At 32.5% G+C, this 12,257-nt stretch overlaps 2 protein-coding genes across 2 annotated transcripts; both read left to right on the top strand.

Annotated features, from left to right (window-relative positions):
* Nucleotides 1-87: 87 nt before the first annotated feature.
* On the top strand, nt 88-3,623 carry LOC105772895 (shaggy-related protein kinase eta). Its single transcript, XM_012594385.2, has 12 exons — nt 88-257; nt 669-761; nt 846-905; nt 987-1,259; nt 1,344-1,418; nt 1,494-1,550; nt 2,095-2,235; nt 2,342-2,392; nt 2,472-2,567; nt 2,656-2,739; nt 2,853-2,954; nt 3,038-3,623. The coding sequence occupies exons 1-12, from the start codon at nt 243-245 to the stop codon at nt 3,134-3,136; spliced, it is 1,146 nt and encodes a 381-aa protein (XP_012449839.1). The 5' UTR covers nt 88-242; the 3' UTR covers nt 3,137-3,623.
* Nucleotides 3,624-8,831: 5,208 nt separating this feature from the next.
* Nucleotides 8,832-11,472, top strand: LOC105772896 (uncharacterized). Its single transcript, XM_012594386.2, has 2 exons — nt 8,832-9,942; nt 10,925-11,472. Exons 1-2 carry the CDS (start codon nt 9,284-9,286, stop codon nt 11,145-11,147), a joined length of 882 nt encoding a protein of 293 aa, XP_012449840.1. The 5' UTR covers nt 8,832-9,283; the 3' UTR covers nt 11,148-11,472.
* Nucleotides 11,473-12,257: the final 785 nt, after the last annotated feature.

Raw genomic sequence — 12,257 nt, 5'->3', positions numbered from 1 at the left:
GAAATAAATAAAATAAAATAAAATATAAAAAAGTAAAGAGAGGGAATCACATGGGCTTTTAGTTCGCTGTCTCTCACTGCTCTTTTTTTTTTTTTTTTTCTCTCCTTTTAGTTGTTGTTTCTTCTTCATCTTCATTATTATTATTATTATTATTATTTTTCTTCTTCTATGGCCACACTATGATCTATCGTAACGCTTTTGTCTAGTTAGATCTTTTTTTTTTTTTGGTTTTTTTCCTCGGCATGGCTGACGATAAGGTAAACTTCGATTTTTTTGAGATTTAAAAAAAAAAAATTCTGGCATCGGAACTCGGAATTCTGTTTTTTATTTACTTTTTTTGTTTAAATTTGGTGAAATGTTTGTTTATGTTTTGAAATTTTATGAGATTTGTTGATTTACTCTCTTTTTTTTAACGATCTTGTTGTTTGAGCTAATCGAGGAACCCTAGATGATGAAAATTTGTGTTGCATTTGTTACGATCTATGATTTCTCTCTGGATTTTGTAGTTTTGAGCTGATTATTATTATTTCGAGGGGAGCAAACGGTTTGATTTTTTTTTTTTGATGAGGGAAAGGCTTGTTTTGTTGGATCTCAATTTTTTTTTTGTTGTGTTCCTTCGAAGTTTTACTTGTATCGTTTCTTACATCGTGAATTTCTTAATTTACCAGGAAATGTCTACCCCTGTTGTTGACCGGAACGATCCCGTCACTGGTCACATAATTTCCACAACTATTGGTGGCAAAAATGGAGAACCTAAACAGGTATGCTTCTTCTTTGGTTGTCCAGTTTCTTATTATCAACTAATATGCGGTTAAGATTAACCTTTGGATTTTATGTTATTGTAGACCATTAGTTATATGGCAGAGCGTGTAGTTGGAACAGGATCATTCGGGATTGTTTTCCAGGTGCCAAGACATAATCAAGCTGTAGCCATTGTTACCTTGTTTCGTGTTGTGGATGCTGATTTGATCTTCTTTTTTTTTCAGGCAAAATGTTTGGAAACGGGAGAAACTGTGGCTATAAAGAAGGTTTTACAAGACAGGAGATATAAGAATCGTGAACTGCAATTGATGCGTGTGTTGGATCACCCGAATGTGATTTCCTTGAAGCATTGTTTCTTTTCCACGACAACGAAAAATGAGCTTTTCCTTAACTTGGTTATGGAATATGTACCAGAGAGCATGTATAGGGTTTTGAAACATTACAGCAGTGCTAATCAAAGAATGCCACTTATATATGTGAAATTATACACATATCAGGTGTGCATGGTACTCTTTTTCATGCGTGGTTTCTTGTGTAATGTTCTTATTTATGCTGATTATTGGAGTTTTTAATTTTTACAGATATTCAGGGGGCTTGCATACCTCCATAGTGTTGTTGGAGTTTGCCATAGGGATCTGAAGCCTCAAAATCTTTTGGTATATGCATTTCTTACTGATGATTTTGTAAAATGTCTTGACAAGGTTTCTTAGGTGATTGTTGGCTTTGTATAGGTTGATCCTCTGACTCACCAGGCTAAGATTTGTGATTTTGGAAGCGCAAAAGTGCTTGTAAGTTGATTGCCTTTGTATTTTTTTCCCAGTGCTCTTCCTTTCAGATTTGTTACTGACATTTTAGTCAACAAATTACTATTTATTCAAATGAAACATTGTTATTGGGTCCATAAGTTTCTAAAACTTTGATTCCAATTGCAACTTCTAAAAGAGTTAGATTAATCTGTTATCTTTGGCCTTTTGTGAGGGATGCAAGGTATTACCCTTGTACACATTTGCAAAACCAGTATTGTGATAACATGATAACACAATTTAATGATGCTTCATTGTTGATTCCCTTTTATATCATTATAAATACTTTATGCAAACTTGGCATTTTAAGTGACCTGGGATATTTTTCAGATTGGTCTTTAAAATAGGGCAGTTCTCCTTTGTTAGTGTTCGCTTTTATTTAGCTCTCCTTTATCTGCTCTTTGCAGGGGTGAAGGATGGAAGAACTAAATGATTGAACTAGATCTAAGTGTAGTATCAACATGTTTAAGATCATCTTTTGCTTGACTTTTTCTTCGGAAATACTTAATACTTACTATATGTGTTATAGGTCAAAGGTGAAGCTAACATTTCATACATTTGTTCGCGTTTCTATCGGGCCCCGGAACTCATCTTTGGTGCCACTGAATACACAACCTCCATTGATATCTGGTCTGCTGGTTGTGTTCTTGCTGAACTTTTGCTGGGCCAGGTTCACTTTTTCCATTTTTGTTTTTCCTGATTTGTCTTTCTGGAACTTTCTATTTGTAATTTAGCTTCTCTCTGCTGAATGATATCCGATTTTTTTTCTTTTGTAGCCATTGTTTCCTGGGGAGAATGCTGTGGACCAGCTTGTAGAGATTATCAAGGTATGATTTGCTGAAGATGATCGCAGCTATTTATTTCATTGTATCAACATGCGTCTGCTTCTTACATCTTTTCCTACAGGTCCTAGGTACACCCACTAGGGAAGAAATTCGCTGCATGAATCCCAATTACACGGATTTTAGGTTTCCACAGATTAAAGCACATCCATGGCATAAGGTTTGCCTTTCATTCTAAGGGCTGAAATACATGATTGATTTTGAGTAACGGTTTGATTACCCAAAACTTGACTCTTGTATGTTTTTAGGTTTTCCATAAAAGGATGCCTCCCGAAGCAATTGATCTTGCTTCACGACTGCTGCAGTACTCCCCAAGTCTTCGTTGTACAGCTGTGAGTGATATTTCCATTTTAGAATTTGAAATATACAAAGCCTTCAATTATCAATTTGGCTCCCCAAACCACCCCAATCTCATGTTATTGTGATCTTTTATGTGCTATGACAGCTTGAAGCATGTGCACATCCCTTCTTTGATGAGCTTCGAGAACCTAACGCTCGCCTACCAAATGGGCGACCTTTACCACCACTATTCAACTTTAAACAGGAAGTATGTTTCCTAACTAAATCTTCATTGAATATTTTAGATGGGATTGTTTTTTCAGTTATTCATTTGTATTCGTTTGGTTACAGTTATCTGGGGCTTCACCGGAGCTCATAAATAAGTTGATTCCTGATCACGTGAAACGGCAAATAGGACTTCAACATTTCATGCATCCGCCTGGGACATGAGACTTCAAAACCGTTTTCAAATTCGATGTCTGTAGTTTGATGCGTGACACAAAAAGAATTACTATCTTTGGATTATCATCAGTTGATTTGAGGCCTATCTGGCATCATTTTGTACGCTTCCACAACACATACGGCCTTTGGCAGTGTGGTGGCTGCCTTCTCTCGATCCATATATGTCAATGATGCCTCTCTTGCTCTTGTATTCTATGAGTCTACTTTTTGTCAAAATGCTTTTTTTTTAGTCGTGTACATGTAACATGTTAGATACTAAAAAGTAAGATGGATGAACCGGAAAGCTGCGAGTCGAGGAAAAGTTAAGAAGTCTATTTGTGGTTAGGAAATGTACCCGAAGCTAAAAGGGGATGGCTTTTCGGTTTGGTTACTTTCATTTGTTCTTTGTTTTAAGTTAATTCTGGTGGCTGACTAAAATTGCAGACAATTGTTGTTACTGTTTGTTCCAAGTAATGTTATTACTCTTTTTCTACCATTGTTGCTTTTATGTCATCTTGATAATCATGTCTCATTCTGTTTCGATAGTCACAGCAAAGTGATATCATGGAGCCAATGTTCATCGTCACTGCAGCCTCACATGCTGGCCCAAGGTGGAATACTAGGGTCATTTACGTGTATTCGGATGGGAGAATGACTGCTGAAGGAAAAAGGTACTATATAGTAGATTCTTTTGGATAAGTTTCAGGTTTATCTTTGACTGAACACTTACTTGAGGTCAAACTTTTTAGGAGTGTTCACATAAGGGTTAACGTTTTTGAAATGGTCAAATAAGGGTCAAACATTTTCGAATGTGTTCGAATAAGGGCTTTCAGATATCGTATATCGGTTTTCAAATCATGTTTCTATTTTTTCTTATTTTCCCTTAATTTTTTACGACAAACTGGGTTAAGTGTGTGGATAGCCTTTATTTGGGTAAAAGTACCATGGAGGCTCTTATATAGTAGTTGGATTACATTTTTTTCCTTTACTAAAAAATGGGCAAATTAGTTTTTATACATTAAATCAAAGAGTAAACTGGTCTTTTTGTTAAAAATTTTATTCATTTTTGCTATTAAAAATTGGTTCGTGTACATCAGTATGAGGTACACGTGTCATTGTTTGGTTATTTTGTCAGTCAAACCAGTTTTTAACAGCACAAATGGATAGAATTTTTAACAGAAATAATCAATTTGTTTTTTTATTTAACTTAAAGATAAATTTTTTAATTTTTGGACAGAGACGGCAAAATGCAATTTGACTACTAGTATAGAGACATTCCTGATATTTTTTACCTTTTATTTGAGCACATTTGAACTTATTTTACCATTTCGATGAACAAATTTTAGTTTTTAATTTGAGTTTATCTTTTGTTTATCATTTTAACCTTAAGCAGGAACCCTTTTGGGAACCATAGTTTACTAACATTAATAGTCCGACCGATCACATGGCTGTTAGCTATTATTGGTCGGGGGACAATTTTGGTGGATTGTCAAATATTTAGACATGGCATGAGAAGATGTAATGATATAAAGGGTACATGTTTTGATTATTATTTGTTTGGTCAAAAAGAAGATACCCTTGGCTAAAAAGCTTTTAAGAAGGTCCCATGCTGTTAATAATTAGTTTTTTCTTTTTCGGCCCTTAAAACATGTTCGGTGCTTTATTGTTTCCTAACTAATTGATTTTTTTTGATAGGTCCCTTTGCCTTTGACCCACTTTTAAATTGCTTACAGTGTTTCTTTATAAATATTTTCAGGGCATAACCGGAAGATTGCATCCAGCCCTTCCTTTCTCATCTGCAATCAAATGGTAAGATCTGAACGGCTCAAAACTCTCATCCAAATCAAACAATTCGAAACATAGTAACCATATAAAATTTCACTCCCATTCAAAAACAAACCGTCGTTTAATCCTGGAATTTTTGAACTTTTTTCGGTTTAATCTCTAAATTTGAATTCTGTTAAAATATGATGATGCAAGCTCGGGTAGGGATTGGCTTGGAATCATAGATGCAATCATGGCCCATGGCCGAATTCCGCTATTACGGAGGTTGGAATCATAGCCGCATTTTTCAGATTAAATCCATCTAAAAATTCAAAATTGTTTGTCATTCATATATCAATTGAGTATTGCTATCGGCATTGACAATTCGAATTTGGTCATTATCTTTAAAAGTTTTCAACAGCATTTAATTGGATATATAATCACTCAATACATAATTAATACTGAAGATAGTTCATAATTAACCCTCGAAAATTGACTCGGTCAAAAACCTACTCAACTGGTTTAGAATTGTTAATCAATTCTTTTAACGGGTTGAATAGTAGGGTTTTGACGGAGTCGATGTTCATTTCATTATTATAAACTTAGTACCATTTGTTTCCGATTCAATCAAACTCCATATCTTCCAATTATTGAACCTCCCATTATTTTTTTCCATGGGGTTTCGCTTGCACTACACTCACTCATTGATTAATGGTGATGGCACAAGGAATTCCGAGCCAAGATTTTACAAATAGGTTGGGCATGGAATAGCTTTAAAACTCGTGTTCATCATTTATTTCTTTAATAAGCTTTCAGCGAAAGAATTATCAAATTTTCATCTTTTTAAGAAATTTTATACTCAAATAATGGGAATGATCAATAAACATGGTAGATATGTGAATCTGATGAGTAGACCTTTCTATGAGCTAAATGATTTAACTTAAAACAAAATTTAAATTACATAAATAAATTAATTTCGATTATAAAAATGTATAATATTTAATGTTTTATACATATACAAACAGTAAAATATATTAACTCCAACCGAATTTAAACTTTAATATTGAATTTTTTTTATTTTTGAAATCGGACCGAAACCTTACACCTCCCATATTGATGGTGATTTTATAGGATCCACTGTAGTGGCGGCTTCAATTTTGTCCATAAGTTGTTTGTCATTGGACAAAGACAATCCGATTTAAATAGTTTTATGGATTAAAAGACTATTTTAAAAAATAAATTAAAAATTAATTAAATTAGTTCAAATAATAATAACATATTTTAGGGTAAAAACATTCAATGTCATTGTACTATACGTATTGGTCATTTAATTTCTAAAACTTACAAAAATGATAATTAAACTATTTAAAAATTTTTATTTAAGCCATTAGGTTGTTATAATCATCATTATATGACTTTCTTTGTTCTTGTCTTTGGCACTAATTAAAAGAGTATACTTTTTCTCCTATTCTACAATTTAGTTTCTTTTAAAAAAAAAAACAGTTTTGGACATCACGAATCTGTGAATCGAATCTGAACAACTTTCTTCTCTGAATTTCAATATCAATCATTAGATCTTGATCCTATTCGTTGATAGATATTGTTCCACTGTATATATCGTCGAATAATTGCTCAAAGCTCGCTAGCTGAACTTAAAAAAAAAAAGTAATAATTTGATCACCTTACGTGTAGTTTACACTATATTTTAATTAATAAATAAAATATAATAATGATTACTTTTAGAATATTCAACATAACTCTACGTGGTTGGCCATATAGGTAAATTACCATACATTTGTCATCTTTTTCGTCCAAATCGGGCTTACCACTAAATAAATAAACAGCCTTAGCCGAAACTCAAAAGCAGTGGGAACCTCTGTTTTTATCGTTACCACTTGTTTTTTTTTAATGTTTTCAATGTTCTTCTTGTTTGTTTCCCTAGAAAAAAAACGTCTTTTATTTAGTTTTCACTTTCCCGGAGAATAGATATGGGACAATGACTAAGGGTAAATTAAAGGGTTAATATACCATTTGGTACATGGATTTGATTTCAATATTCAATTTAATACCTGATTAAACGACATCATGTGGTCTAATGAATATTTGACATGTGTACTCTAGTAAAAAAACATGGGTATTTAATTGAGACAATAAAAAAGCTAAGTTATCAAATTCGACATTGAAAACAATTTCAAATACTTAATTTAAACAACAACAAAAAAAAAGAGATCAATTATCAAATTCAGGAACGAAGCCAGAAATTTATTTTAGGGGGAGCCAAGGTTAAATTATATTTTTCAAGGGAAGCCAAAGTATAATTTTATCGTTGTATTAACATATTATTTCATAATTTTTAAAGGAACTATAAAGGAATTTTACCATCTTAGGTGGTCAAAATATAATTTAATCGAGACAAAAAAGAAATTCCACCATTTCAGGGGGGAGAAGACCCCTACCTACTCCCTTAGTGTGTCGCTGATCAAATTAAACATTAAAAATAAACTCAAGTGCTATTTAAAAATATTAAATATTAAATATTTTATATATATAATATTTTGTGCTAATAATGTTAATAATGTAGGTATACCATATATGTATGTATGTATATATTTATGCAATATTCTCCCAATAAAAAAACATTTATTAAAAAATTATTAATTTGGTTCTTTTAATATAAATTATGGTTTTCATATTTTAATTTAAAAATCAACAGAATTAATTAATTAATTCAATGTCGATCGAGTCTTAACTCGATTAGCAATACAGGAGGACGTGGATTCGAGTGCATTGAAGTGTATTATCCTCTTATTTATGGATTGAGAGGGGCTATAGATAATTTTGGACATTGTGTAAAAAAAACATATGATCAGAACCCATAACGAGATTGTTAAAAAAAACTGATTAACTCAATAAATTTATAGAATAGAGTCAAATTCCACAACTTTAAGTAATCACCCATTAATATTACCCTAAGGCGTTATTTAATTGTATTAAAAGTAATTATAAATTTAGTCCTTAGAGTTTATTTTTTGGTCACTTTGGTCCTAGCTTTTTCTATCATCTTGGCCTTCAATCTACAAAATTAAATTAAATTGCTTATTTTTAAAATAATAAAATGTTGGTTGAACTGTATGAAGTAGGTATAAATTGCTACATAAGTTGCCACGTTAATATCATTAAAATAACATTTTGAACAACTTTTTCGTTTTAAAAAAGTAAATTGACTAAAATTTAAAGGTTCAGAGCCAAAATATCTAAAAAAAAAAAAAGAGCCACAGTGGCAAAATGAGTAAATATCTGGGGCTAAATTTATAATTTTTAAAAAATTAGCCCCCAACATTTATCTCTTTTGTCATTTGATACTAATTCTTTTTGTTTTATCACTTTAACCCTCAACCTTTAAATTTTAGTCAAATTGCTTTTTCTAGACGGGAAAGTTAACTACACTGTTAAATTTTTAACGGTACTGATGTGACAACTCACACGACAATTCACATATATACTTCATAAAATTTTTTAAAAATATATTAAAAATTCAAAAAAAGTTCAAATTTTTTAAAAGTTGTCCATATTAGCTATGAAGCACACGTAAATGGTTGCGGTGGCTACCATGTCAACAAAGCAATCGGACTAAATTTTAAAGATGAAGGGCCAAAGTGATAAAAAATGAATTAGAACCAAAACGACAAAATTAATAAACATTAGGGACTAAATTTATTAATATACCTAATAAATAAACAAAACCTTTACAAAGACTTCCCTCTTTATACCCATTCAAATTCAGAAACCTGTTTTTTATTCAAGATCATCTTCATCATTATTTTTTTACTAATTCTAGTCATTATTTACGTTTTTTCACTCAACACCCTTTTTTTTTAAATTTTTCTTAAATACCATTTTCCAAGATCCTTTTCTAACTTACTTTCTTGGATTTTTTGATATATATATAAAATTTCACAGTACTTCAATGGAGGATAAACCCATTTTTGCTATGAAATCTCCCTTTTAAATTTCGTTTGTTAAGCATATTTGCTTATTTATTTTATTGCTTGGAGTTTAAGTGATTAAATGGAGTAAGTAAAGGATCTGATTCTGGGTTTGTTTGCAAGTCAAACAATGGGTTCTGGTTTTTATTGCTTTTAAGAGTCTTAATTGGCTTATTTAGCTCTTAATCACTGTTATTAGTGTTGAATTTTTTTTTGTGATTATTGATTTTTAGATTTTTATGAGCATAAAAAGTGATGAATTTCTGGATTTGGGTGTCTTAAAATGAAGAAAATGTTAGCTATTTTCCATTATTTGATTGCTCATATATATGTATGTTTATTGTTGTAGATTTTGATAATTTATAATTTTTTATTTAAAAATTCTAAGTTAATTGATTTGAGATTAATGGATCAAGAGGAAAGGTGTGATAGGGTAGAAATTAGTAAGAATTCGAGTCAAATTGACTCGAATTCGATTAATGGGGCTGTTTTTGTGAAAAATTCTGATGAAAATGCTGGTTTGAGATTACAAAATGATGAATTTGGATCATGTAAACATGTGGAGATTAGTTACGTGAGTGGAATCGGTTCAGTTTCGAGTCAAAACGGTCAGAGTATCGAGAATTCGAGTAGTTTAGTCGAAGGAAATATAAACAATGATGTGGTATCGAGTGAGGGATCGATTGAAACAATCAAGACTAGAGTCGTCGATGAAAGACTCAGTCGAGTCGGTGATGAATGTGTGGTTGAGACCATTGTCGTGGTTGAGAGTAATGGTGTATTAGCAGAAATGCCGGTTGGAAAGGTTGCTGAAAGAGATGACTCGTGTGTCATCGATATAAACGGAAGTAGCGGTGGCACGAGATGGTTTAAGGATAGTTACGACGGGGAAAGAGTTTGTCGGATTTGCCATTTGAACTCGGAGCAATTGCTTGAATCTAATGATAGTATATCAACTACTGCAGCTGTTACTGATCTAATTCTACTCGGTTGCGGGTGCAAAGACGAGCTCGGGATTGCGCATGGTCATTGCGCCGAGGCTTGGTTTAAGCTAAAAGGAAACAGGTATCATTCTTTCTGGTGGAGGAAAAATATGCATTGTGATGTTCTGTTATCGGTTCTTTTGCATATGAAGTAGTTTACATTGTTTATTCGTATTGTCAAATGAATTGTTATTGTCTATGTGATAGAATCAGCTCCATGAATGACATTCCGATATATATATATATGTGTATATATGCATGAAGTGGTGTATTGTTGTCTTGTGGATTGCTTGTAGTATTAACGAACATTCGATACTTACAGAATAACTCGAAAGCAGAACATGTATGCAATTCACCTCTAATCGTATCAGTTCTTAAATCTACGTCTACGTGATGGAAATGGAATTGTATTGTGGATTTCTTGTAGGGGAAAGTATACTAAAAGTATCATGGAGACACTTGTACTATGAATCGAATTGTATTTTGCCCCCTCTACTAAAAAGGAAAAATTAATCTTTATACGCTATATCAAAGAGCAAACTGGTCTTTCTATTAAAACTTTCATCCATATCTACCGTTAAAAATTGGTCCCTGTATGTCAGGTGTAACTATCTAGTTATTCCGTCAGCTACACCAATTTTTAACAGAAACAATCAGTTTGCTCTTTGATCTAACATATAAGTACTAATTTGCCCAATTTTTAATAAAAGGAGAAAAATACAATCTGACTCCTAGTACAGGGGTTTCCATGATACCTTTACCGCGAAGATATGTATTGTGATTGTTGCTTAATTATGCTTTGTTCTCGATCTGTTATCTGTTCTTTTGCATATGATCGTACCATGGAGTTGGTTGTCATCGTCCATGTGATAGAATCGGTTTAAGAGTTGCAATCATAAACCAGCTCTGCAAATGACATTCGATATATACATCTATATATATATGCGTGAAGCCATGTTTTACTGTATTGCAGATTGCTTGTAGCATTCGATATTTACAGAACAGCTCGAAAGCAGAACATGTATGCAATTCACCTCTAATCGTACCTTATTTTTACTCCGCAGAATGTGCGAAATATGTGGTCAAACAGCAAAGAATATCACTGGGGTTCGAGATAACAGATTTAATGAAGATTGGCATGAACAAGGATCTACAAGTGGAGTCGATTTTATTTCATCCGATCAGGGTACGGGATGTTGGCGTGGACAACCGTTATGTAACTTCCTAATGGCATGTCTGGTAATATCCTTTGTACTTCCATGGTTCTTTCATGTAAATATGTTTTAGTATCACCATTGTCGCCGGTTTCTCAAGTGGCTTCTCCTTCGGAATTCGGGTGTATACGAAATTACTCGTCAGTCATCACCGTGCTATTATATAGGGATGCACATATAGACATCAATAGACCTCGATTCTTTCCTCGAGCCTCGATGCAACAAAGTCATCGTTGGCATCGAGTCGTTAAGTATCGGACCGGTCAGCATATCAGTTTAAACTTTTGGATTTTTCATTTAGGGGAATCAATTCCCATTGTATACATTTGAATGTAAGTCACAAATTTGGTCAAAATACAGATTTCTATAATGAAAACTTATACATCTTTGGTTATGAACTTTTTATTGCATATTTTAGCCCCTAGAGAGTGGCCACTCTAGAAAGCCTTGGCTCGGTTTGGTTCGGTTCACCAAAAAATTTATGACAGTGTTGGGTTGCTTCTGTAATCTCGAGCTCTATTGTCAGCTGAACCGGGTTTAGGCTATTTGGTTCAAGCACTCACTTTTAAGAAGTGAGTTCGAATTTCAGTAAAAGAATTATAGAGACCCTATACTAAAAGTTTGTTTGCATTTAGACTCTTATATTAAAGAAAAATAGGCAAATTGATCCCTATATGTTAGATTAAAGAATAATTTAGTGCTGTTATTAAAAATTTCATATTTTTTTACTGTTAAAAATTGATCATTGTATGTCAACATGAGATATACAACTGTTAAAAATACAATTGGATCTGATCTTCGTACAAGGTTTTCATTATACTTTTACCTTTATTTACAACTCTATTTTCGACCTCCTTTCTTATGCTAAAAGATTTTTCTTCTTAAAAAATGGTCAAATTCTATCTAAGGTCCTTGTATTATGTATTATTTTAGTGGATTTAGACTTTCTCTATAATTTAATCATTTCTAGCCTCTTGCTTTTACTATAATTTGATCTTTAGTTTTTATTATACTTTATAAGAGACTTGTCAATCTCCTAAATTGTACGTGGAGTCTAAAAATTCTACCGACGCTATGCTAAATGTTTTCAGTAAGAATAATTTAAAAAAATAAAAAATCGCTCAACATGATTTGGTTTACACTAAATTTTAAACAAATTTTTTAGAACCGGACCAATGGCTGA

Source organism: Gossypium raimondii, chromosome 6, assembly GCF_025698545.1.
Source record: "Gossypium raimondii isolate GPD5lz chromosome 6, ASM2569854v1, whole genome shotgun sequence".
NCBI lineage: Eukaryota > Viridiplantae > Streptophyta > Magnoliopsida > Malvales > Malvaceae > Gossypium > Gossypium raimondii.
This window is presented reverse-complemented; position numbering and strand designations above follow the sequence as displayed.

Bases quoted from the DNA above. Each gene is read 5' to 3' on its own strand.
- LOC105772895 (XM_012594385.2), top strand. The intron at 2,740-2,852 runs GTGAGTGATATT...GTGCTATGACAG, and splicing joins CAAGTCTTCGTTGTACAGCT to CTTGAAGCATGTGCACATCC. The intron at 2,955-3,037 runs GTATGTTTCCTA...GTTTGGTTACAG, and splicing joins TATTCAACTTTAAACAGGAA to TTATCTGGGGCTTCACCGGA.
- LOC105772896 (XM_012594386.2), top strand. From the start codon at position 9,284: ATGGATCAAGAGGAAAGGTGTGATAGGGTAGAAATTAGTAAGAATTCG. The intron at 9,943-10,924 runs GTATCATTCTTT...TTTACTCCGCAG, and splicing joins TTTAAGCTAAAAGGAAACAG to AATGTGCGAAATATGTGGTC.